The sequence below is a fragment of the Ambystoma mexicanum genome, chromosome 12, assembly GCF_040938575.1.
Source record: "Ambystoma mexicanum isolate Mex_15411 chromosome 12, UKY_AmexF1_1, whole genome shotgun sequence".
NCBI classification, from domain to species: domain Eukaryota; kingdom Metazoa; phylum Chordata; class Amphibia; order Caudata; family Ambystomatidae; genus Ambystoma; species Ambystoma mexicanum.
The window spans coordinates 596,160,172-596,188,054 of NC_090936.1; the positions used below are offsets into that span (position 1 = coordinate 596,160,172).

Here is a 27,883-nt window from a genome sequence, read left to right on the forward strand (position 1 = left end):
GAAGATGTGATGTGCTGGATGCTGAAGCGCATTTGTCAGGGCTGTCACCATGTCTATATTTGGTTTTATGCCTCTGGCTGAAAATATGTCAAAAGAACTTTGCTGGACTTACATTTGTCACTGTCAGAGATCAAGTGTTGGTTTTCGTCGGCCTGTGGCGTCAGTCCTTCTTGCGAAATACCTAATACGAAGATATCGCCACTATATTTAATGCAGTAAAGGACTTCCCGGATCGCTTCTTGAAAGAACTCTGCAGCCAAAGAGATCCCAAAACGTAGTCGCTTACAGCGGAATATGAGTTGCTAATCTCGGTATGTACCTTTTGACTCAACTGAAGCTGGTGGTAACCCTTGTTTAAGTCTAGTTTGAAAAAAGGTATGGCGCCATGTAGCTGTATCATGTCCGTCATTTCGGGGCTTAATGTCCCCCCCCCTCTGTATAGCAGGGCACTCATGTCCACGCAAAGACTGATGTCTTTGACTGACCCCTTTTTAGGCACAAGGATTATGGGGCAACACCTATTGTGAGGACCCCATGGCATGTTTAATGATACCCTTATTTAGTAGAAGGTATAGCGCGTCTTCTCACTTGACACTGGATGCTGAAAGGGATGTCCCTGTAATGCTGTGCTGTAGGTTTTACATCCTTGGCAATATGCAGTTTGACTTGATGGTTCTTTAATTTTCTGATACTTTGGAATAGCGAATGGAACAGCTTACCAACTTCATGGTTCACCATCACATGACATAGTAAGTGGACCAGACCCATCTGCGCTGCAGTTCAGAAACTGACAATACAGCACTACTGGCTTCCGTTCTGATGGTATACAGCTGTATTTTGGCAGTGTGGCTCTTGGGTGTTGAGAGGCACGTGCCTTCTCGATGGTAAAGATGTCTGTGATTCATAGGGACAGATGTGCACATCAGCCACCGAGTCTGGATGGTTTCGGTGTGCACAATTATTCTTTTTCACTTATAACATTGCCCATAGCCCCCATATAAGGAATTCGAGAGGACGATCATTGATCTTTAACAGCAGTGGGGGGGGGCGGGAGGTCACAGTGCTATTTTCTAGCCTGTCTTCCTCTCCTGCTTGAGGGGGTGTTTGATTCACTTGCCAATGGTGATCTGGCTTTGACGTAATGCATCTTTACATGATGTGACGGTTTCCTTTCTAATGATGGTGGTGTTGGAAGTGTACAAGCGCTCTTGAGGCAGGGAGCGCGTTGTTTCCTTGTGTCGGAATGGAGAGCATGCCCATCTTTGTAACATATTCTAATCACTCGAATAGGGGCGTTGGTTTGTGACACTGGAAACATTGACCTAAAATGGTTCTATCTTCTGCATGCACCACCCGATTGCCCTAGCGCCAGGCATAATCCTTCATGCGTGATGCTGTAGCCACACTGATAGCATGTTTTGCTGGAACCTTTGTTTTGTTCTTGTGTGGCTGAAATTGATTCACTGGCAATGAATGCGAGTTTATTTTTAACATATGCATTGATTCTACTTGCATATCAATTGTCATCGTATTGCAGGCCATTACTGGGATTTCGTGTAGTGTGTGTTTTGTTCAGGAAGAGCTCAAGACCGTCCTCTTCAAGGAACGGCTCTCCCTTAAACACCTAGATCCCCCCTGCACTCCTTACCCGAGACTCCCTGGTCTGCTCCCCACTGTCTTCCTCATGCCTCCAATTGCCCACCCTCGCCCGTTAGCTCCCCGCTCCCTTTACCTTGCTTCTCTCATGGTGTTCTTCCCCGGATGATTGTAAAATGCTACATTGCTTCCCCTAGCTAGGGCCGCACTCAATAAATGCCATAATAAGTAGTAACTTCTTCCAGAATGTTGACACACAACCTGCAATTTTAGGGCTTCTTCGTTTGTGCAAAGATGGAATCCACAATGTTTGACTCGTGTACGCAGCGTGTGATATGGTCCACAGTTTCCCCCTTTAGTTGCATTCTTGTATGAAATGCATGTCGTTCAAGGTTTACATTTTTTGTGTGGGGCAAAATGGTCTTAGGTGCTCCTTTAGCTCATTAAATGTGGCAATACTGCCATCCGGCATTTCATGCATGATGTTCCTTACAGACTGGTCAGCTATGTTAAGACCCTTTTTTCTTCTGCCTTTTGTCCTCTTGCACTCCTACCACATCTAGATATACTTCAAATGAATGCATCAAGCTCACTGACCTGGGTTCTAGGCCGGTCATTTGGAATGGTGGGGGAGCTTCCTCGAGATCCTGTCGATGCTCATGGAGGACACTTGACGTGGCAGCGTAGCTTGGTGAGATGATTGGTCATAACTTGTAGGCTTAGTGGTTTGATTTGAAGTCACATCAAATGTTTCCTCGATGATGGACCTACCACGTCCTGCTGTGGTGATGAGGAAGAAACACTGCAGCATATTGTGTGTGGGGCCAACAATTGTGGGGATTGGGCATGTGTCTCACTCCTTTCAGGCGCAGTACACATTGTGGCAGTCCGGCACAACATGAAGGTGTGGCAGCACAGTGATGAAAATTTCAGCAACACCGTTAGGCCTGGGTTGCAGTTGGTCTGGCTTAGCAGCAAGAGGACGGTGCCTTTGTGGCACAGGTTGTTCACTCCTAGTGCATGCCTTGCCTGAGAGCGAGCAGGCACGTGAGCCAGTTGCATATGCTCCTGTACCCATGTGAGCGGATCAAAAAGGAGAAGATGGCAACATAGTGCACCCCCTGGATAGGGGCATCAATGGTGTGCCAAGCAGAGGTTGTGTTAGATGCGGCGGTGAGAACCGGAATCCTGGCTGCCCACAGCATACAGTGCAAGGCCACGAGGATTGTGCTCGTCACACATTTCTCGTGCTTGCCGAGTCACTATTTCGAGGCTGCGGGAGCCGTTGTTTCTCTAATGTCATTTCAATGTTCTTACTGAACCTCCTTCCTCAAACCACTGTGCCAAGTTTACTCTACTGCTTCATCCTTGTCCCGCCTCCCTAATGACATTGGTGGCAGTAGAGGACAATACAGGCTCCAAAGTTCGTGGTGTGCAAAGAAAGTAAAATAAACTGAAGCCCTCCTACACCCTGTGCAGATTACTGAACTTGACAGTGGCCCAGACAGGCATGCTAAGAAACCTATGGACAGACGCACTAACACATACGTGAACAACAGAGGAATTCTGGATTCAAACCTTTATTTTAGTTATCAAAATAACAAATTACATCTGTTCAAATGATCGAGGGGGTGATGCATTTCATGGATCCTAGGGACATAATAGAGGGGAACGCAGAAGATACAGTGACGTTGTGTGGCTCAGGATTGTTATTCAGGAATCTGGAGGTTTTGGTGACGCAGTAAAAAGATGGGAGGGTCTGTCAATCTTTGGGTGCAGGTCTATGAAGTTTCACTGACGGGTGCTCCAGGAATCCCAAACACTAAATCCAGAGCCGTATGTTACGTTCTAGCATTGCGCTCTGTCTCAGCCAGACACTCTCGTACCAGCGCTCGGGCATGAATAATACCTATAGACAAAAGACAAGAAAAAAACATTCCGTTATAAAAAGCAGCATATTCATAGGACACCTTCCATACACGCAAGTACTGCTTTTTGTGAACACCCTCGAACTAAGAATTGGGTATGCTACAGTTAACAAGCCATTGCTAAGGGACAAAGTGGCCGCTGCTGGCTAGGTTTAGCACAGCTCTCAAATCAACAATGCCACTGCTATGGGCAAGTTGGGGGAGCCTTCTTGAATCCCTGGTTAGATTTTGCTGCAAATTCCCTACATCGCAACCCCATACCCCCATAGTACAGTGACTTTTGGCCCATTCAGGCTGGCCTCCCAGGCAAAGTAGCAGAAAATTGAGCCCTAGGTGGACTGGTGCAATGGACCCATAATATGCCAGAACACCCAATGTGACTAGAAAGGAGAATTTCAGATGCATTAGAAGGGTTTCAATGTAATTCCAGGAGCTGTTAGTAAGGATTCCATCTTCTCTGCCCAGGTGCAGAAAAATTCAGGGCAGAAGATGGTATAGGGAAGCTTTCCCAGAGGTCAAGAAAGTGTGAGGTGTTCCTGGGTGAGCTCCATGGTACTCGCGGGGTCCACCATATTTCCAAGCCTCTGGAAATGCTCGGGGAAAAGGACATTTTTCAGCAGAAAAGGGCTTAATTATTTTAACAAAATTCCATGTGAGGAACATTCTGCCCTCTTACACAGCCTGTTCCACCGTCGCACGCGACCAATTGCAGCATTCAAACAGCTGGCTGCCTGTTAAAATCAAGAGGAAGCAGGAGGGGAGTGCAAACTGGAGTTGGAGAAAAGGACATTAACCCGTAGGAGTGGGATAGGAAGAAGAATGTGGTAATGAAGTGAACATTTTGGACGGATTCAACTGTGGCATATGTTTTATGAAAAATTACCTATCATTGATAAACATGAATGCAAAGTCTCCCACATCTTTTACAAGCCAGGTAGACTCGCTTTCGCTCACTATGGTAAAATCTCTTGCAAAAAAAAACGTAATAGGCAAGGCTGACAGTCTGAAGGCAGCTATTTGTGAAGCCAAACTGTGAAGCACCTGCCCATTCCACATCTAGAACACCGCCCTTCGATACCTAGAACCAAATGAAGGCAACAGGGCCTGTGAGGCGAGTTCAGGGGCAGGACTAATATTTTCTGTATGGACCAATTGAGGATGGAAAGGTTAGTGACTGTCCTGAAAAAGGGCAAGATGAGACAGCTCATCAGGATAGAGCAGGTCTCTACTGCTTAAAGCAGGGCTCGGTGTCAGCCCCCTATCTCAGCCACACTAGACTCTCCTCAATAAAAGTAAAAGGAAAGGGGATGTGTAGGCCAGCGCAAACCAGATCATGGCTGAAGAGGTGGCCAGAGGAAATGGTGACAGACCAGTGAAGATGAGGGTCTGGGTGCATATAAATGATAATACCAGCTCACCTCATCGCAGAATTTTCACAGCATTTGGGGAAAACAGCCGTTCGCCACATTTTTTCTTAGGGGGCAGGGCTGCCAATAGTAACATTAAATAATGATTTTAATATGTAGTGGGAGGTTGAGGGCAGCGGACTTGCCCCAATACATTACATTTTTTCTAAAACAGCGAAAAATGCTGCAAAACGGGGAGGTGACAAGGTGGACCAGATCTCATCTATATACTGTTGGAAATATAACCAATCTTTTTCAATAATAGATAGTTTAAAATAAGCTGTTCAAATTCCGACTAGGGAATAGCTATCTTAAGGTTGCATTGCTGGTCATATTACAGTGTTTTGTCTAAAAAATGTACTGACATTGTGCTTCAATTATATAAGTACACACCACAGAACATCCGCTAGAAAAATGTACCTGTTCTTACCCCATACTCCTTATGTGACCTGCCCACAGAGATCCACCATGCCTTATCTTTAAAAATGAGAAAATTAAGCCTGGAAAATGAATGACTGCTTTCCCAGAGCTAAGGTGAATTGGAGTGTGGTAGGGGTTTAGGGCATTGAACGACCGAATGTTTGTACTCCTCAATGATGAAGTCCCTTCTCACCACCTTGCACTCAAATTCGTACAATTACACCCGCAACAGAACATGATCTGAATGAAATAAAAGAGAAAAGGAAAATCCTGCGACTTTAACACCATCAGAAAACTGAACAGTGTAACCACAAACCAGCAGCTCACCAAAAAAACCACACTGCTCTGCTGGAGGACTCTTCCATGCACACCCCTTATGTCACGCAACCCAACGTGCCAGCTTTTTATGTCACCATCTGGCACGGAAATATTATGCCATCAAGGTAAACAAACCACTCTTGATCCAGCTGTGTAACACATCAGCCCCTCCACAACCCTTGCTAGTCACCACAGATGTTTTTAGTTAGGCTGCACCAATCTCCGTAGCAGTCCTTTCCCAGCCTTCTTGAATATCGGTAAACACTTCGTTTATATCCACCACAGCGCATGTTGGAAGCCAGGAGAAACCCAATGAATAAACACTTGCCTGAGGGTGCCACCAGTTTATGCACATTACAGATTGATCTCACAAACCTATTGCTAGTTAAGTGAATTTCCCACAACTTGTGCAGCAGAAGCATTGCTACGGGTGACAGTAGTCTCTTCGACTTCGGGAACCATCTGGCACTTCCTTTGCAAACACACTCTACTTAGTCTGTCAGGAAAAGACTACATGTTCAACCGGGAACCGTAATCCACAGGGTGAGAAGGGACCTTCAGTGTTCTCATGCTTATTCTCTCAACATCCATCCCTATGCGCAATCTCTCCCTTCAACACCCAGCCATGTCACACCACTGCATCAGTCTACTACAGGTCACATCTAATTCAGTTACCCCCTCAAATTCATGGCAGGAAGGAAACACTGCAATAACAAGACAAAATGAATATGACATTACATCTGCTTACAGAAACCATGTCTCACGAAAAGTTACAACCCAGAGACCAAACTATAAAAGGAAAGATAGCAACCATCGATCCAATGCAAGGAATAAAAACCACATTCGGTAAACAGAAGAGGGCACAGCGTAAAAAAACCAGTCCGGGTAAAAGTGAAAACGGACACTCAAAAAAAAGGTCCCTTAATAACAAGTGATACAACTAATAACTGTCAACCATCGTAATAATGATCTGAATGTGCAACATTAGGGAAAGAGAAATAGGCGAATAAAGAGTTCAACAATCCCCAAAACTGAGAGACCTACAATCTTTATGGCTTAGTATTTCTATCTTGAGAAACCAGATAGTAGCCAAATTATGCTGGATAACAACGGTTCAAATGTATCATCTACAGTGTATACAGATTACCAAGAAGTAGAAAATGAACATGTGAATAAGCAATAGTCAGATTGTGAAACATCACATTGTCCCTGTAAACAAGGAGACCACAAGTCTTGTTATTTTTTTTTTATATTTCTTTATTTTATTGTTGAAAGCGCTGACCTAGCTAGGGAGCAGCAGAGCGCTGTACAGAGTATGGGTAGCCGGCATTTGAGCTGGAAGCTTTTAACAGTAGTGCAGTACTGTTAAATTCCGTGCGTTGGTATGTGCGTCGATTGGAATTAGACCTCGTTTGTTTGTTTAATATTTATTATGTGCGCCAGACCCAAGGGTATCAGGGTGCAGACAGTAAGAAGTCATACAGATTGGTACACAGGTTACATTAGTTACAAAGTAATGGCAAAACATATAATCTAGCAGTTATTAGTGTATAAGTACATACAGTAGACAGTAGTAAGGAAAAATATAGACAGTCTATATACAGAAGGATGTACAGTTATTTACAAGTATGGTTAAGTTCTGCAGGTTCCTTTATCATCATTCTCTAGGAGTCATATAATCAGATTTTGCCTAAATTTGGTAAAGGTTTGGTGCATTCTGAGTGTGGTAAGTAGTGAGTTCCACAGTTGAGCTGCTTTGACTGGGAAACTGGCGCCCCCAATAGTGGATAGTTTAAAGCGAAGGCACCTGAAGGCAGTTAGAGTTAACTAGTCTCGTAGGTCTAGTAGATGTTTTTCTAGAAAATCTTTCTATTATTAGGTATTGTGGTGCTTTGTTGTTTAGGCTTTTATGGATGAGAGAAGCTGTTTTTAGTTTGATTTTCTCATGTATGGATAGCCACTTGTATTTCCTTCTTGTTTCAGAAATATGTTCTTTCCTAGAAATACTGAGTGCAGTTCCAAGAGCGTTGTTTTGGAGTATCTGTATTTTGTTAGTAATGTATTTATTAGCTCAAATGTATAGGGCATTACAGTAATCTAGTTTAGATATAATGAGGTCTCTAGCTAAGGTCATACAGCTGTTGGATGAGAGGAAATGTTTGCCAGCTCTAATTACTTTGCATGTGTATGCTGTCGAGGATGCTTGGGCGTATACCTATTTAGTGGATGCTAAGGTGGAGTCCAAGTAAAAACCTAATGTTTTTACTTCCTTGGCAACCTTAATAAGGTTCCCATCAATGATGAGGAGTAATTCGTGGCAAGTCTGGTGAGAAGAGATGCAGATCCCAGGATGAGAAGCTCTGTTTTATCATTGTTCAAACAGAGGCTGCGAGTGGCCATCCATGTCTGAACGATGCTGTAAATTCTATTCACCATTACTAAATCCTTGCTATGGTCCCCAGTAAGTGGTAGGAGAATCTGGGTATCAACTGCATAATTAGTTTAGGTGATACCCAGACGGTCCAAATCATCAAACAGGGGCTTGGTGAATATATTATACATGGTTGGAGAAACACATGAGCCCTGGGGCACCATGCAAGTGATGGAGATGCGTTCCGCAGCTGCAGATGGCGAGAAGACCCTCATGGTTCGGTCGCTGAGGAAGGATTGTATCCACGCTATAGCCTCGCTGGAGAAATGGGCAGCTGAATCCAGGTGGCTATATAAGACGTTGTGATTCACCAAGTCGAAAGCCGCCGACAGGTCCAGGAGGAGGATTAATGCAAGTTTTCCATTGTCTCTAAATTTGTCCATTTGGGCTTTAAGATCAATGAGTGCTGTTTCTGTGCTCTGTAGTGGCCGGAAACCAGATTGACGAGAGCCTAAGAGTTGGTTGAGTTCTAGGAAGTTCTGGATTTGGATATATGCTACCTTGTCTACGATTTTCAACAGGAATGGCACAGTGGTGATGGGCCTGTAGTTAGTCTGTATGGAAGGGTCTAGCGTTTGTTTTTTTAAGGAGTGGGAGCACCCAAGATTGCTAGGTATTGTGCCGGATATAAAGGAAGCATTGAAAGTTTGGTAATGAAAGGTGCTACATCCCTAGCAGCATCCTTGATAAGTTGTGCTGGGGATTGGTCGCATTTACAGTTAGATGGTTTGAGACCCAATATAACTTTCTCAACCTCTATAATGCAGACTTTGGAGAAGTGAAATTGGGTGACATGTTTGATTTTAGGTGGAATTGTTTTGTTGGGTGGTGGTGTGGTAGCAGTTAGTGAGGCTTTCCTTAGTGCTATTTTGCTTTGAAGGTTAGACACTTTGTTGGCTAACGCATGCTGGATATCAGAACACCATGTTTTGTCTTTGACACAGTTGTCTTGGGATATGATAGGATTTTCTAATTCTTATGGAATCGCGAAGAGCTCCTTCATACTAGAATTTTCTTGCATAATTCTGGTATTGTAGGTTTCTTGTTTGGCCAAGAGTCTATCCTTCTTGTATTGGGATGACATTTTAGTTAACTTTAGTTTGTTTTCTACGGTGGGATGAGGTTTCCAGGCAGTTTTGCATTTTCTTTTGTCTAGCCTTAGGTTTTTTAGATTGGGAGTAAACCAGTTGTTGAGGTGGCTTTTGGGTTTACCATTTCTGAGTTTTAGCGGGGTGATATTATCGAGAGTTGTGTTCATAGCTTTGTTATACTCTTCATCTAGGAGGCTAGGATCCATGTTGTCAGGTAGGGAGTTAAGGGTGGGCAGGATAGAGGATACCTCCTTGGTCAGGGGTTGTTAAAAGAGCCATGTTAAGAGATTTGCGAAATTGGAGAATTGTGGGGGTATTTGAAGCCTCTTTGCGGATGAGTTGTGATTCGAGCCGGGTGGTCTATTTGCTGTGCGAGGAGCGTGAGCAGACTTGATAAAAAAAAATGATGACTGTCACTTATGCTGTTGGCTGTAGAAATATACATATATATCAAGGGTCTGCAACCTGCAGCTCTCCAGATGTTTTGGACTATGACTCACATGATCACCCATCATTGACTAGGCTTGGTAGTGCTGATCGTAGTTGTAGCCCAAAAAATCTAAAGAGCTAAAGGTTGCAGACCCCCGAAGTAGAGATACACACACACATACCAAACCCCCCCCTATCAACCCTCCCATGGCAAATAACTTTGGAAAATTGCTTAGGAAAAGAAATCTCGAAATGTTATATTAAAAGACTCATTTTCCAGACAAAGAATCTGCACCCCTAAACAGGGACCATATATCGAATGTACTACACAAAATGCAGGCCTTAATACCGGTTGATGAACTAATTTGGATGTAATAAAAATGCAAGTCCAGCGCGGTATGTAGGAACGCACTTATCAGCTGAGAGAGTAGCACCCTAAAAGTGGAGGGGGCCCTTTCTCATATATGCAAAATTAAAAGCTTAAAACGAATCCATAAATCCTGACCCACAGGCAAATAGAATTAAACTTAGTGGTAGAATAAGCCGCAAAAGCCTGCTTTGTTTTTAACATGTCAGAGCATTTCATTTGCGCAAAGGCCACCGCAGACGGATCATTAGCACATAGCATGCAATCTCTCACCAAGTGTACTGAGAAGCCCACAGAGGTTATTTTTCAAGGTGAACTGATTAGAGCGCACAAGGTTTGCCAGTGATAAAGGAATATATGACCATTTTATAATTCAAAATCATTTATGAAAAGTGATTTTCTAGAGAGGCCGGCAAGTCCCACAGCAGTTTCAAATCACACGCAGACCATTTTCCCTGGGAAGAGGGTTAGTATGTTCCCAATATGCAACAATCATTTAAACGTTTTTTTGTGGGTCAAGGCTCTGATGAGGTTGTGATGAATAGCCGTTCCCATGGGAGACAGGAAGAGGTGACCTGGGCAGAGTAATAAAGTTCCACTGGTGTCTCGAATGTTTCAATCATATCGTTGTGGGAATTGGGGGTGGATTGTGACGTCACAGAATTGTAATTGAGGGCATGTGGGAAGGTTCTTGGACCCAATGATCCAGTGTAATGTAAAAAGTTCTATAGGGGTTCAAAGTGCAAGAACCAATCATTTCTGTGTGGGTTGATTGTTTCTATGTCACACGATCATGAATGCAAATTATTTTACTGTGTATAAAAGATTTAACTTCAAGGGCATTTCTTTGACATAGCCTTTCCAGGCAGTTCTGTTCCGCGTACTGTTTGAATCTGCTGTCCCAGCTGCGTCTGGGCCCTGAATAAAATTATGTTACTTCTTGCACCGGCGTACACTTCTTTTTGACTACTTCTGCAATTGTTTGGTGAGTGCTACGAGGTGATCTGGTACAATTTATACATCATACAAACATTCAGAAAGTAAAGTGACAAGTCCGATATCACCATTTTAGAACATGGCAATGAAACATGGCATGAGTTTCGATTAGGATAGGACATTATTTTAGCTGAACCCTTGTCTATAGAAACGCTGAATATGATAGAACGGGACAATAATATGAATAATAAAAGATTATGTTAAGAAATAAACCGAGAACTCCTGAAAATGTATTGCAAATGGCACGGAGAACGCATTAGATCTGTGACGCTGATGGGGCATGATCAGAAGGGAGAGCAGGACGATAGGAATGATTGGCCGTTGGCTAGTGGCAACTCTTCAGCCTTCCGTTTCTGTCCTCCTCCCTAAAAATGCTATAGAGCTTATAAAGTAACGGAACATACGGGGCATAAACAACCATTACAAAACAGGGATACCCTTGGTTCTACATTGTGTACAAAACTTTGAAAGTATGCAGTTTGGTCAATTAGTTTTGGTTAACCCGAATTCCAAATTATTTTGTTATGGGAACACCCTCCCACCCCCCCCCCCCATACCTCTCCCCACTACCCCATGCGTCCAACCTGTAAGCTCGCTACTCCTACAGATACATATACACGCACATGTAGATTGCAGACTTAAAAGAAATTCTATATAACTGGATACCGATTTTGATAGTCATGCTTCAAGGGGTATGGCTGTGCAAAACACCCAGTATAAAAGGGATGACTGCCCTTCTTAACACGCTATTAAGTGTGCTAAAGCCAGATCTGGGGGTTTGGGGTGGACGGCAATATTAATACTTGTAAACAAATTAAATAAAAAAGTAGCCTTCGTGCATTTTTACACGCACCTTGTAAATCAAACCAATATCTATTGGCGGTGTAAAGTACACTTCCAGTGGCAAGCTGCTACTGATAAACATTACTTACTTACCAGGGGAGAGCCCAGACCAAATCAAATATAGTGGTGGAATTGTTGAAATGTTGGGCAACTGTGTTTAAAAACGCTCCAGTCATCCTAACGAGGGACCTAAATATTAAATGCCCTCTTCAACTTCCATTTTTACAAAAGGGGACACATTTGGATAATGGTGCATGACCAGATGCCCAACTTAAACAATGCTAGGTGTTGCCATTAGGACTATTGTGCACCATGTTCTACAATTCAAACCTCAAGAGTAGAGGGAGTGATACCAGGCGCTCACACAATGAGTCAGGGAGTAACTAACACTATTATAAGACATGCATTACTTACCGTAAAAGCATTTCTGGTGATTTTATCTACTTAGATTCACATGCTGTGCATATAGTCAGACATCTAGTGGTAACCGCAGAGTATTGTATCTTGTCTTTTGAGGATCGAAAGGGACGTCGACATGAGCGTGCCTGTAACACTATCCGTGATGTGTAGTGTACCCAAAATCCCTCACGTGTCGAGGTCCCTCCGATTATATTTTTTCTGCCGTGAGGGAGCCTTATGTCTATCGTGAGTGAGTACAAAAAAGAGAGAATAGTAGTAATATGTCTATGTTTCTTCCATCTGAGCGGGCAGGAAGGGGGGGCGCATGTGAATCTAAGCAGATACAATCATCAGAAATACTTTTACGGCAAGTAATGCATGTCTTCTGATGCTTGTTAATCTGCTTAGAGTCACATGCTGTGCATAGACTAGCGAGCAGTACCTGGAGGTGGGATGTGAGGGAACAGTAGTAAAAAGATGTCCTAGTACTGCTTGTCCCACCTGTGAGTCAGACCTAGAATGAGTGTCTTGGCAATAGTGTTGTGTAAAGGTGTGTACAGAACTCCAGGTTGCAGCTTTGCAAATGGATAGCCACTAGGAAGGCGGTCTTGTAGGTAAGAGCTTTGAGACTTGCTTTATGCATAGGCTCAAAAGGAGACCCCATAAGTCTAGTCAATACCACATTTAGGTCCCATCCGGGAGCCGGGTTAGAAATGGGGGGGGATGAATCCTTTTAACCCCTTCCATGAAAGCCTTAACTGGTATCTTCCACCACAACACCTTTTGTTGGGACGTAGTGTAGGCTGAGAGTGTAGCTAAGTGAACCTTCAGGGAATTAATAACTAGGCCCGAGTCTAGTAAGTGAGTCAGGTACAACACAATATGGGTAGGTAAGCAGTCAATGGGATTGATGCTCCTGGAATTGCACCAGATGACAAAGCGCTTCCATTTACTGGAGTAGCAATATCGGGTGTTAGGTTTTCTTGCCTCCCTAAGTATGTCCATGCATGCAGTTTCATTGGAGGAGAGAGAAAGCTCCATCAGATCAGATGAGAGAACCAGGATTAGCAGGCCCACATCTGGGCCACCAATAGCATGGTGACTGGTTCCTGGTGCATCTTGCGCACAATCTTATTGAGTAGGGGAGTCGGGGAGGGGGACAGGAGGAGTGTTAACCCATTTCCTTGACTATGTTATCCAGAGACCATTCCCCCTGGATCGGTTCTGGGGGTACCTGGAGGCGTAATCTTGGGATTGTGCGCTCTCCAGAGTCGATCTCTGCGAAAACATTGGAGACAATGTCTTCGTGTAGTCGCCATTCATACTCTAACGACAGTGGGTAGCCTCTGCTGAGCACGTCCGCCAGAAGATCGAGTTCCCCTGAAACATGTTGGGACAACAGGAACATCTTGTGTTTGAGAGCCCATTTTCAAATTCTCTGGGACAGTTTGGACAGCCCTGGAGAGGGAGTGCCCCCTTGCTTGTTCAGGTAGTCATGGCTGTGGTGCTGCCTGAAGATCAGGACCGTCTTCCCCTGCAACTGTGTCTGAAAGGCTTTCAGTGCTTTGAATACGGCTAACAGCTCCAACAGCTTTATGTGGTTGGATGCTACCGATGAGGACAAAACGCTGTGCGCTGTCTGCAGAAACAGGTGAGCCCCCCCACCCTGTGAGAGGTGAGTGTGGCTTCTACTGCGGGTTGGTGAAGGACTTTCCCCTCAAGAGGTTTTCCGTCGACCACCACTGCAGAAAGAGAACGAGGGCTGCCAAGACAACCACTAGATCATCCCATTGTCCACTGGCCTGACACCACTGGCTGTGGAGCCACTCTTGCATGGGACGCATGCGCAAACGTGCGTGAGGAACCAAGTAAATGCAGGACGCCATCATTCCTAACAGTCGCATTGCCTTGCATACCGTCACCTCTCGACTGGCTACATATTAAGGGATCTGAAACAGCATGTTTTGAACCCTCTCAATGGTGGGGAAGACAAGGCCATCTTCTGTCCGAATCAGAGCTCCCAGAAACTGCTCAACTTGACTGGGTCTAGGCTAGATTTGTTCCCGTTTATGGAAAATCCCAGATTGAATAAGAGGTCTATCGTCTTTTGAGTGTCCGACAGGCATGTTTCGTAGGAGTCCCCTGTTATGAGCCAGTCGACGAGATAAGGATAAACTGGAATAGATTGCCTGTGCAGATGTGCTGCTGCAACTGCCAGTACCTTTGTAAATACCCTTGGGGCTGAGACAATCCCGAAGAGAAGTACTCTGAACTGATGGTATTTGTTCTCTATCATGAACTTTAGGTATTTTCTGTGTGCCTGCAACATTGAAATATGAAAGTATGCATAAATGGATCATCATCCTGTAAATATGGATCAATATGAACTTCATCAGTGATGTCAAACACCTCCTCCTCATGAGGTGGATCAGAAGTCCTCTGAAACTTGGCCACAGGTGTATATGGGCTCTCTTCACAAGGCCTCTTAGGAGCAACCCTTTCAGAAGATTCAACAAACTTTTCCAGCCTGTTCATGCACCCCTCAAACTTCTCTCTGGTCCATGATGAGGAACCAGAGGGGTCTAGAGGAGGAAAGTGCACTTACTGATGATCCTCCTCCCTAGAACATCGAGATTTCTCAACTAGAGTCTTACATTAAGACAAAGGACTGAGTAATCTTTCTGTTGCTCCTGGCATTTCGACATGTCTTTCGACGCGTCCCTAGCCTGTTCCTTCTGTTTCACCGCCAAAAGGACCATAGCGATACCCTCGCTGATATTCGGCATTATAGGGAGGTTTTTGGGCTGCGTAGACTGTTGAGCCGTAGATTTTGGTACAACCGGGGTCTTCTACGGCATCAGCGCTCTTTTCTGAGGCGTCTCGACGTCTGCGTGGCTTTTGGTGCTGGTTGTGGGGAGGGCTGCCAATCACAGGAATCAGCGGGTGCCGCTGAACTATCCGACGTACCCGTTGGCGCTTTGGAGCGCTTCGACTGAACCGCCGAGGCAGAACCGGGGGTTGTGTGCTTTGTATGGGTATCGGGTGCGTCCCTGTCGCCGGGATGTACATTCCCCATAGTCTGACTCTCGTCGTGCAAACCGGGGATGGATGTCGCGGAGTGAGTACGCTCAGATGCAAGGCCAATGGCGTCTGAAGTGGAGTCTTGGTCGTCGCTAATCTCGTCACATTCGGCGGGGGGGGGGAGGGGGGGAGACTGGGAACTACTCTCGGCCTGCGACATTGTGTAGGCCACCCACTGCTTTACTCAACGCTCCTTAACAGTCTTAGGATGTAGGAGCTTACAGGCCGCCTCGTTGTGATCGAGGGGGAAGACACTTATTGCACCGACCGTGCTCGTCTTTCCATGGGAATTTTCCCTTACAGGGAGGGCAAAATCTAAATGGTGTCCTGTCCATAGCTGAGGAATTTAACAGCGACAACAAAACCAAAAGGGACAAAGAGAGGGGAAAAGGAAAGACATTCTTGAAAAGAATATGGCCAGCCAGACCCCACGCTCCCAACTGCATAGGCAGGACAGGGGGCCCGGCCACGTGGTCGGCAGCACCGACCTGAGCACCAGCTGTGGAATTTCTGTTATTAGCGGTCGGAGGTGGGACAGGAATCAACCGTCGAGAATGGGATGATAATAGAAAAATGACTGCAGGTCGAGAAATATAACAATATCGCAATTTAAAAGCTCTGCATAAGGCGTACAGCTGGCACAGATGCCTGAAATGAAAATGGAACAGACCAGGTGGTCAAAACAAAACATAAAAAAAGATGATCATTCAAACAGTTTAAGACTACCGTATAGGACTGCCCTGGAGCTCCAAAGAACAGAGCCCTCTACATTATTCAGCCTGGGTAAGGAGCTTACAAGTAGCTGGAAAAACTGCTTAGCCTCCTGCCAGAACGACAAGACCGGTAGAAAAGAATAAAGGATGAAATGAGAAAAAATAAAAATAGGATGGCAAATAAAAGATCCTTTATCGATTCTGGGAAATTGGCTGCAGATTATTTCTTACGAATAAAGAACATTTTTATGTATATGCCTAGGGGCATTACATTAAACGTTAATGCCCACCGGCCCTACTCGGGGATTATTGCTTAATTAAACCGCTGGAGAAACAGCATTTAACATGACAACCGAAACATTAATAATGTTACGAAAAACATTGTTTAAACGTTTCCATTGTATATTGTTTATCTGTCATGTAGTGTCATCTAGTGGACTTTCATGGTATAACAAGACTAGTCATTCTCCAACCTAAATTTGTCTAATATTTTTTTCATTTACGTGAGGGGTGGGCAGCACCCTCCCAAGTCCCCCTTCCTACCTGTTCCCAAGTCCCAACCCCACCCCATCCTATCCCTTTACACAAACGCGAGCTCCCTTCACCGCCCCTTGCTTTAACCAACACCCCCACCCAACATCTTCACTTTAGAATGGTATCCAGCAACGTTTGTTTGTTTATTTATTTATACTGCGCAACCAGACCCAAGGGTATACAGGCGCAAAGGCAGAAAGAGGGTTGTTCAACTTAGGTTACATGGTGCATATAATCATGGAATACAGCTTATTGTTACAATGCTGTAGATATGCAGTGTCAAAGAATCATGAAAGTATGTACAGCAAATTTACAAAAAATGCAGCAATGACAGATAAATAGAACCGAACGAATATACAAAATATACATAAGATCCCAAATGTTGTGAGCTTGGGTTACACATCGTGGTCTTTTAGCCAATGGACAAGTTTGGATCTGAATTGCTGGTAAGGGAGGTCTTCTCTTAGATCGGTTGGAAGTGAGTTCCACAGTTGTGCCGCTTTGACAGCGAAGCTGCTCCCGCCAGATTTGGTACATTTAAATCTGGGTACTAGCAGTAGGTTGGAGTTGGCTTTTCGTAAGGGGCGAGAGGCTGTCTGTCTGGTGAATCTGTCTGTGAGGTATTGTGGGGCTGCCCGGTTAAGGCATTTATGTGTGAGGGAGGCTGTTTTGCGGCGGATTTTTTCTTTAGTAGAGAGCCAGTTGGTGGATCTCCTAAGGTCTGATATGTGGGCATTTTTCGGGAAGTTTAGGGCGGCTCTTAGGGCGTTATTTTGAAAGTTTGAATTTTGGAGGTGATGTATTGATTACTACCTATGTAAAGGGCGTTGCAGTAATCTAGTTTTAAGAGGATTAGTGCTCTTGCTATGGTGACGCAGTTATTAGGTGACAGGAAGGGCTTGGCTGCTCTTATTAGCTTGCAGGTATAAGAGATGGCTGAGGCCATGGAATTCACTTGTTTGCCAAAGGTAAGCATGGAGTCTATATAAAAACCAAGGGTTTTAACCACTTTAGCTAAAGTAATGGTGTTATTATCAATTATGAAGGAGTCGTATTTAGTGCCTAGTTTTTTGATATTGGAGGAGGTGCCTAGAATGAGGAGTTCGGTTTTGTCATCATTCAGGCATAGACCATGAGCGGCCATCCATGCCTGGATGATGAATTAGACTCTGTTCACAAAGGCCAAATCCTTGTCATAATCCCCCGTCAACGGGATGAGGATCCGAGTATCGTCTGCATAGTTAGTGTAGGTGATACCAAGACCGTCTAGATCATCGAAAAGGGGCTTTGTGAAGATATTATAGAGGGTGGGCGATACGCAGGATCCTTGGGGTATGCCGCAAGTAATGGGTGCGGGGTCAGCGGTTGCTAGGGGGGAGAAGACGCGCATAGTCCTGTTGTCCAGGAAAGACTCGATCCATGCGACAGCTTCCTGTGAGAAGCAGGCTGCCGTGCTCAGATGATTGCATGGTCAACTAAATCGAAAGACGCAGACAGGTCAAGTAGTAGTAAAAGTGAGGTTGTGCCATTGTCTTAGTAAATCTATTTGAGCTTTAAGGTCTAGGAGTGCGGTTTCGGTACTATGCTGTGGTCTGAAACCGGACTGTCGGACTCCTAGGAGGTGGTTTGATTCCAGGTGGTGTTGAATGAATTTGTTGGTAGGCCACTTTGTCTAGAATTTTCAATAGGAACGGTACCGTGGTTATAGGGCGGTAATTGGTTGGAACGGAGGGGTCCAAGGTTTGCTTTTTGAGGAGGGGTAGGACCCAGGAATGTTTCAGGTTGCTGGGTATGGTACCTGATGTGAAAGAGGCGTTTATGAGTTTGGTAATAAAAGGGGAAAGTTCGCGGGCAGCGTCTTTTATAATTTGGGCTGGACAAGGGTCAACCTAACAATTGGAGGGTTTGAGGGTGAGGATGACTTTCTCAACTTCTTTGGTGGAACTTTGTGAAAGTAGAAGGAGGGTGTGTCCAGTAGTTTCCGAGTCGGTGGTGGTGGGTTAGTGGTGGTCTTGGATGAGGAGCCTCTGTTAACAGTGTTTAGGGCAGTTATGGACACTTTTTTGTTCTTGATCTTCGCTTGAAGCATAGAAACTTTGTTGGCAAGGGCGTTTTGGATGCCTGTGCACCAGTGCATGTCCTTAAGGCAGGAATCGGGGACTTCGGTAGGGGATTCTATTTCCTTCAGGATGGTGAACAGTTCTTTTGTGTTAGATTTGGCTTTATTATTTGTTTCTTTTGTCTGATGTCCTTTAAAAGGGTTGTGAACCAAGTATTTAGGTGTTGGCGGGGTTTGCTCTTCCTGATTTTTAGTGGTGCGATAATGTCCAAAGAGGCGCGTCATTGTACCTTTCTACCATAGAGGCTGGGTCAGACTGATCTGAAATGGAATTTAAGGTGGGGAGAATGAAGGGGGATGAGATTTTCAGGGGTTATATTTTTTTTGTTTCTAGTGGGTTCAGTGGGCGCTAGGGTGCTGTTGTTCAAGGGTGTGGTAACTTCTAAGGTAAAGGATACCAGATGGTGGTCGGACCATAGCTGGGGCATTATGGATGTCATAGTGATTGGGTAGTTGTGAACGGCAATCCAATCAAGGGTCCTTCCTTTGATGTGTGTGGGCGCTGTAATCTTTTGGTGGAATCCTAGTTCCTCCAGGGTGTTGCTGATTTGTAAGGCATTGGGGTCTCGTGGGTCATTAAATCCAAGGTTGAAGTCGCCTAGGATCAGTCTTTGAGTGGGATTTTTTAGGTTATCCGAAAGAAGGTTCGTGAGATCTTCCTCGAAGGAGCCTATGGGGCCTGGAGGGCGATATATCAGGTGGATGATGATAGTTTGATTATTTGCAATGGTGAGTTTAGCTGTGAGGGATTCACATGAGTTGGTTTTGAGGGGTGAGGATAATCTAAGGGTTAGGTTGTTTTTGACAATTATAGCCAGGCCGCCGCCTCTAGATGCGGTACAATCCATACGTATGAGTGTGTAGTTGTCAGGGGTAGCTAGCATGATGGCTGGTCCTGCTGCGGGATGGAGCCAGGATTCCGTGATGGCCAGGAAGTCCAATTATTCATTTTGGATTAAGTCCGCTGTTTCCGTGGCATGGGCTACCATGGAGCAGGCATTTAGTAGGGCGCCTTTTATTCCAGAGATGGCGGGTGGGTCAGAGGGCGGTTGGGCTTTGTGTTTGCATTTGGAGGTGCCGTCTCTAAGGATGCGACTGTTGAGTTGTAGTCGGTGTTGGCCAGTGTTAAGTGTATGTGGAGGGGTGGTAAGCAGAGAGTGCATATTGCGATTAGTGGCAGGTTGGCTATTGGCTAGTGGGTCATAAATTCTTGGGAGTCTGGCGCAGAGTCTAAGGTTCCGCTGTTGGAGGCTGCATGGTTTGATGGGCATGTTGGCTAGCTCCGGAGGTACGTAACCAGGAGATGGCTGATTGTGCGGTTGAGCTAGGTGGTTCATGTTGTGAGATGAGTTCAGGTGGAGGATAGTTCTAAGTAGAACTGTGTAAACTAGTGGAACATACATAGTAGTGGTCTAGAGTGGGTTTGTCAATTTAAGCAGTCACGCTAGATGTAGGTTAGGGTCTGTGCTAAGAATGCATGAACAGGCAGGTTCACCTAGCTTTAGGATTCAGTTAGGGGCTAAGATGCAAGTGCAAGCAGGGTACACTTAGATTCAAGATTAGTAGTAGGGCTGAAATGCCTGTACAAGCACGGTACACGGTACACCTACATTCAACATACACCTAGATTCAAAATTCAAGGGTATGGCTAAAATGCATGAGCAATCAGGGTACACATAGATTCAAAATTCAGGATATGGCTAAAATGCATGAGCAACCAGGGTACATCTAGATTCAAAATTCAGGATATGGCTAAAATGCATGAGCAATCAGGGTACACCTAGATTCAAAATTCAGGATATGGCTAAAATGCATGAGCAATCAGGCTAAAATGCATGAGCACTCAGGGTACACCTAGATTTAGAGTTAGTGCTAGGAATGAGTATACCTATATATAAGGTTGCAGTAGGTAGGGCACATACAGGCAATGTAATTTAAGCGGGATGACCAAAGGTAGGCTATGCAGAGCTAACAGTACATGGGTAGGTTATACGAAGTTTAAATCAGAATGTGCGCTACAATGTGGAGCACATGAAAACATCAACTATCGGGCTTGCAAATAGGAGTCAGCTTGAACTGCTAAGAGCTGGGTACCCATTGAGTCAAGGAGGTGTGCACTTAGGCACGGTCGTGGGGGCCGTGGGCGTGAGAGCGCTCGATAGTCAGGGGATAATGTACCTTATGTGCGTCATGCCAAGTGAGCACAGGATGTTCGTAGGCGACTTGCAGGGGTTCTGGCTGACGGCTGGTCAGGCATGGACAGGCTAGGGACAGGAAGTAAGCCTTCTTTCGTGGGCCTTCCTGAATGTGGGCCGGCTTCGCCTGCCGGTCACCAATGGCTGAGGTTGTCGGTTCGATGGCCAATCAGCAGAGGCTTAGGAGCCTGGCTGCGCACCGAGGGATGGATGCCGAAATCAGTCGGACATCTTGGAAGGGGGTGGGTACCTCATGTACCTTGATCGTAATAATGATCACACAACGAACTTTTCAGCTGGATTGCTGCAGATGGCACGTTTTCCTTTGTAGGGCTTCAACGAACAATTATGTGCAATTATAAATGGGCACAGAGGCGAGTTGATGAAAGAGCGCGAAGGTAGCAGCGCTTACCGGAGTGGAACAGCTGATCCGGAATGCTTTCCTCTGTAGGTCCGCTGCTCCTGCAGGGTCGGCCCCTACTTGGAAGAGCTCCTGCTCCTCGGATGCCTTGAGGACTACTCGCAGGCAGGAAACGGGAGATGGCCCTGTTTCTCTTGGGCCCTCCATTTGCGCTGCTTATTATAATATTCAGATTTCCTTTCAAATAAAATTTAAAAAAACGATTTTTTTTAAACAATATTTTCAATGGATGTTCTTTCCACCAATAACATGACTGATATCAATTAAAGAGACCCTGAAATATAGCCCATTATCTCAATTATTTAATATGATGAAGGTTCAGCACTTGCCAAAAATGTCGTCATTGCTATGTTGGTGCCCATCTATAAAATAAAATAAACAAATAGAAATGAATAAAAAGTCCGGGGGGGAGGGAGGGGTGGGGGAGGAATCCTAGGAACTGTCACCTTTCGGCACTTCTTGATACTTCCAACAAAATACATGGTTTCTCTTGAAGCCTTGAAATGACTGGGTTATTGAAAGTAGGATCCTTCATCCTTTTCAAACGTGTTTAGACCCAGTCTTTCTACCTTACACAATATATAATTTGCATAAACATGCTAGACCAGAATGCGAAGAAACATGGTAGTCCCCCGCTTTATGTGGCATTCCTCGAATAATACTCTGCTTTTGAGAGTGGCCAGGAATATTCTATGGAGAAAAAAAAAAATCACCTGGACTGGGGTGTGACGCATGACCCTGGCCTGCTTGAACTATGTTACATACTAACAGTTTGTCTAGACTCCGGAGGTACTCCATCTAGGCCTATACTGTGTGTGGCTTCAAGCAGGCGTGCGTTTGCTATATAGAAGACTCAAGTAGTGCACTAAACAACACTCATAACCGAAATTGGGGCCATACTATATTGCCTTTTTGGCCTATGCAGATAATATTGCCCTCTTCAATGTGAACAGAGTAGGTCTACAGCAAAGCCTGGATATGGTTGGGGAGTACTAAAAAAAGAAAAAAAAAAAGAGAAAACAAAATTGGAACTTGATGTTAAGCATTTCCAAAACAAAGATGATGAAATGGGATTCTGCACAGCAGAGGAAAAGCGAGGGATTGTACGAGAGGAGAGCCCTATACATATACATTTAAAGAAACAAGAGCTGCTAAAACAACGGCGGCCTTAAACTACTTATGTCCCCTGGTCAAGGCCTAGAAACCGAAAACTCCTACCTCGATTCTCTACAGCTTGTAGTGTCATGCTGATTCGTCTACAAAGTGGCTTGACCCCTTGGAGGGACAATTGTGGTTAAGTGTGCTAAACATGCTCCTAGGTGTTCCTATGTAAATTATATGATTGGAAGGGTTACGTTCACTGACCAGTATGTTTAAAAGTTGAGAAAATTTAGACTGTATGCTACACTCATTGCATTAACTTTTCCGTACGGTACCTGCCCATGATACAAATTAGTAATTTTTTATTGTGCATTTGGTTAATTTTTCAAACCTTAAACACTACACAAATAACAGGAATTAAAGAGGGTTACAAACCAAGCTTCGTTTTGATTTGAAGGTAGATTGGTCATAGCCCTTAACCACTATATTAATGAAAAAAATAAAAAACAAGAATGACTGGCAAAAATATCGTTTTTATCTGGAAACAAAACATTGTGTGGTTTCCTAAAACAATACGCAGGTGCTCCCGTTTTAATAGGTTAGAAACTTGACGCTCCATGTGGGAGAAAACGTTTTCCAAGAAACAAAAAACCTGCAGATGCTGATTTTTTAAATGGATCCCTGGATACTTAGCACGCTTATTTTTATATGTAATGTAATATCAATGTATTGATTAAATGTGGAGGGGTTAGTTAAAGCTAGATAGGCACTATAATTTAAATTAAATGCTTTTTAACTGTACCTACGTTAGTGTTATTTGTTTTTGCCTTCACGTTACCCGAATAAATGATTTTTAAATGTTTTTCAAAATGACAGGTTTATTTTTTTCGTTTTAGTTCAATTAAGTGCAGTGTGTGAAGTTGTTTTGCAGTGAAAGATAGAATTCTGGCCTGTTCCGTCTTTTTAGTTTATTTATTACTTTCCCAATAAACCTAGAGTAAATGAAGTACCAGTGCTCCCATTGTTTGGAAGATATGTGCAGCTTCTTAAAATGGTAAGAGCAAGTATTTTCATCAATTTTACACAAAAAGTAATAGCCCAGAACCTTGTTGAATATGAAGCCTAGACATGAGTATTTTATTTAATTCAATTCAATACATATTTTTACACTAAAGGACTAAACCAAACATTTATTTAGGATGTTGTGGATGTTTATAAGTGACCTGTGCATAAGATTTATATTTGGAGGCAATGTTGGAGCCATGGGTATTGCAATATATGACATTTTACGAAGCCGACATTATGGTAGAAGATGGTCTGAAATATTGGATGTTATCCAGAATACAGGGGTGTATATTTACATGAAGTACCAGATTTTATGGTGTTATATTTTGGAAAAAATGTGTAGGTTCTACAAATTTTGAATTGCTACTCCTGGTGAAGGACTATGTCTACAGACTTAACCATATTTTTCAAAATGACACATTCAACAACCATTGCCTTGGAAACCTAGATGCAAACTAATCTTTAACACAAAATCTCAAGAGGCACAGAGGAAGGAATTTGCTGTGATGCAGCAGCACATTAGAAAGTGATGTGAACCATCAATGTAATATTTAATAGAATATGGAGCACATTATTTTAACACCCTTGCAATATAATATAAAAACAATGTCTTAGTTAATGAAATGTGTACTTTCTCCATTATTTCCTATTTGTTATATCCTTTGTAAATGTTAATTACGGAAAAATTACTCACCATTGTGATACTGGTACTCTGTCCATATGCCCCTTTCCTTCGTACTCTTGGGATGCCCCCCGGAATGGTGACGGGACCACAGCTCGATGCAACACAGCATTGTAGAATTTTCCAGTTCCTTTCCTGTGTGGGCGGGCCCTGTAAACGGTCCGTGTGGCACCATCTCAAAACTGTCCGTCCGTCAAGTCAGATTTGGAAACTTATAGGGCGTATGGAGAAAAGGGGACTACAGTGTCACTATGGTGAGTAACATTTCCATACTCTTACATTCCCCAATGCCTTTCCTCCATAGTCTTATGAGACTATAAAAAGACTATATACCCTAGCTAAAGTAAAGGGTGGCTGGAAGTTCGATTGCAAAAAGATTTTTCAGAATGACTTTTCCAAAAGTCACATTGCTTCGTGAATTCTTGTCTAAAAATCGTGCTAACAGGAGTTTGGGTTTGCGCAAGATGAAGCTTTACATGGATTGGGGAAATTGCAAGTGGTACAGAATTAAGTTCTTGTGCAATATTTTAGGCCTTGGGTAGAATAGGATAACCTATCATGTCCATCTGGAACTAGGAATGGCCTTCTTGATTGATTAGATTAGTATGCAATCAAGTATTCGAATCTGGAAGATTGCCTCGAGTAGAAAAATAGCTGTTCTAGAACCCATACTGGAAGTAGGGAAGAGAGGGCACAAATTCGTTAACTGCAGTACCTTGTGAAATCATGGAGTGGATTATATGCAATCGTCTAACGTTTAATGTAGAAAGTGGAGGGTATTTTAACGAGGTACATAGAATAATTTAGGCAATATAGAGCCACTATTCATGAAGTATTTATACTAACCACAGATACAGAAGAAGGCAGTAATAACGAGATGATAGGAGCTTAGTTTGATATCCATAAAGCCTACAATGCAAGGCTTCAATTTAGTCACATGATTAGCAAAGTAATTAGCCTCTCCAAATGTTTGGGCACTGATGATGGCAGGCAGCACTGGAATCTGCAACCATGGAGAGTTGGGGGATGTGGGGAGGCATGGTACTTGCATGGGTAAGAAGTAGGAAAACTGAAGAGGTTGGATTGGAAGGGTATGTAGAGTAAACACACCTCGACTCCACCCTGGTGCTAGTTACATCAGTCCCACTAAACTTGCATGGCAATGGAGTTGAGTTACTGCCCATTACTGTTAACCTTTGTTTCTTGGCTAGTGCTTCAGTGCCTTTTATGCCTATGGTGTACCCTTCACTTCTACACATTCATCATACTTCACTGCCTTGTGCTTGCATTCTTTCTTGATGCACTATGGGGCCATTACTTGCACACATGCCCCCTTTTTTTGGTAGGTATCTCGTTGCTTTATCAATACAAAAACGAAATACAGTGCTCCAAGAAGGAAACTTGCAACAGGATTTTGCAAGCTAAATCAGGCACAAAGGAACTGTTTGCGATCCTGAAAGAAATTGAGAATCCGATCCCTGTACCTGATAATTGTGTAAAAGATAAGACGTGGTGTTCTGACATACAGAAGGCACTTACAAACAAAATGTCCACCCTCCAAGTCAAAACCTCTAACAAAAAACTAAACATACCAAGTACGACTTCACAAGTCAGCATGCCACCTACTCCAGCTAAAACAGCACAACGCTTCAACTTTTCTAAAGTCTCAATACTAGATGTCGAAAAAATCATTCTCTCTTAAACCTTCTGTCAGGGAGATAAATGTCCTGCCCAAATTATAAAAGACACAGCCAGAGACTTAGCACCATTAATTTCTAAGCTTATTAATGCCTTATTTAAAACTAGCACCATCCCAAGCAACCTAAAGGAATCCTGGGTCCTTCCGCATCTTAACAAACAATCTCTAGATACCTCTATACCTACCAATTACAGGCCCATCACAACGGTGCCATTCCTTCTAAACATTTTAGACAAGGTGGCATACCTACAAATTCAGAAATACCTCGAGCAGAACCAACGTCTAGGAATCCGGCAATCAGGATTTTGGCCCCAAAACAGCACAGCGACTGCACTTCTCGACCTTAAGACCCAGGTCAACGAGTTGAGGGACAAAGGGAAATCTCCCTTACTAGTCTTTCTCGATCTCTCAGCAGCGTTTGACCTGGTGGCGCACAAGGTCCTCTGTAACCATCTAGACACAGCACACTTCTCTCAACATGCAATAGCCTGGATCCAATCATTCTTAAGCAGTAGAACAATGAGTCTACTCGCCCACAGCAGCAGCAGCCGACTCCATTCCCATCACGTGGAGTTCCTAAGGGGTCATGCGTTTCCCCCACTATGTAGAATATATTTACCAAGCCCATCTCGGTGTCACCTACACTAACTATGCAGATGACACCCAGATTCTCATACCTCTTACTGGGGATTATGATACAGATTTGGCCTTGGTGAATAGAACATACCGCATCATCTAGGCATGGATGGCACTACATGGTCTATGCCTGAATGATGACAAAACAGAGCTCATCATTCTGGGAACTACGACTAATATCAACAAGCCTGTCCATAAATACACCTTCTTTGATATAGATGGTAACACTATCAATGTTGTCAGGTTTCTACCTGGATTCCAGCCTTACACTAGCCAAACAGGTGAATGCGATCGCATCCTCCATGGCCTATACATGCAAACTGATTAGATTGGCCAGACCGTTCCTATCTACAAGCAGCTGTACTACACTGGCTAGAGCGCTCATTCTGTCCAAATTGGACTACTGCAACACCCTTTATCTTGGTTCCAACAAATACATCACCACAAAAATCCAAACTTTACAGAACGCCCTGGGAATAGCACTAGGAATAGCTAGAAAAGAACATATCTCGGAGGTAAGGAGGCAGAATAACTGGCTCTCCACCATTGATAAAATCCTGCTAAAAACTGCTTCATTAACCTTCAAGTGCCTAAACAACGCAGCACCCAGCTATCTGATAGACAGAATTAACAGAAAACCGATATACCAGAGTGACCTACTCTAAATGTCTGACAGTCCCTAGCTTCAAACTGACTAAAGTTGGTGGCAACAGCTTCCCAGTCAAAACTGCCCAACTCTGGAACACCCCACCCCCACCCCCCCCTCTCTGAGGGCAGACCAAACCTATTTCAACTTTAGACTTAACATCAACAGGTTCAAAGAAAATTACCACTAACACTATGACGCCCAACTCTGACCTTTATGCACTACTCGAAATCTCACCAGCTTCTACCCCTACTGTAAATCTACACTCTCACTCCTAACTAGACTAATTACCTCTATCCCTCCTGTCCAACCTCTCTATGTGTATATATGTATTGTACATATCTATTTCACTATTGTAATCTAAATGTCACTTTATTACCATGTACTTTGTAACCTGTATCTTGTAACTGTCCTGTGTCTCCCCAGTAGGACCTTCTTTCCCAAAATGTGGGTTCCCTCCCCTCCACTGTCAGCACCACTCTCCTCACCTGTAGAATTGCTGATGCCTTGCCGATGGGCCAGATAATTCTTTTCCTTCTTTGGCGTGGGTGACCCGACACAGGTAGAAGCCGTGGTGGATTTAGGACAAAAACCACACCATGACTCCAGCCCCGGGCACAGGCAATCTGGGGGAAAAACCCAAAAGGCAGAAAAAAAACCCTGGGGTGTAGCGAGCATAGCTGGCCTCCTTCCGAATGGTACCTGAAGATACTGCTCCGATGGTAAGTAGGTAAAAGAAAGTAGGGCAACAGCCGAAACCTTCCTAA

The 27,883-nt window shown here is 44.0% G+C and overlaps 1 protein-coding gene across 2 annotated transcripts in view; it reads right to left on the reverse strand.

Annotated features, from left to right (window-relative positions):
• Positions 1-3,160: 3,160 nt before the first annotated feature.
• CDK2AP2 (cyclin dependent kinase 2 associated protein 2) overlaps positions 3,161-27,883 on the reverse strand; it is a 185,046-nt gene continuing 160,323 nt past the window's right edge. The window contains exons 4-5 of one of the 2 annotated variants that reach the window (XM_069628973.1): positions 21,279-21,464; positions 3,161-3,505 (exon numbers count right to left, since the gene is read on the reverse strand). In XM_069628973.1, the coding sequence (XP_069485074.1) occupies positions 3,438-3,505; positions 21,279-21,464 (254 nt within the window). In that variant the 3' untranslated portion in view covers positions 3,161-3,437. The remainder of the gene's footprint in view (positions 3,506-21,278; positions 21,465-27,883) is intronic. The other variant, XM_069628974.1, reaches the window with a different exon arrangement.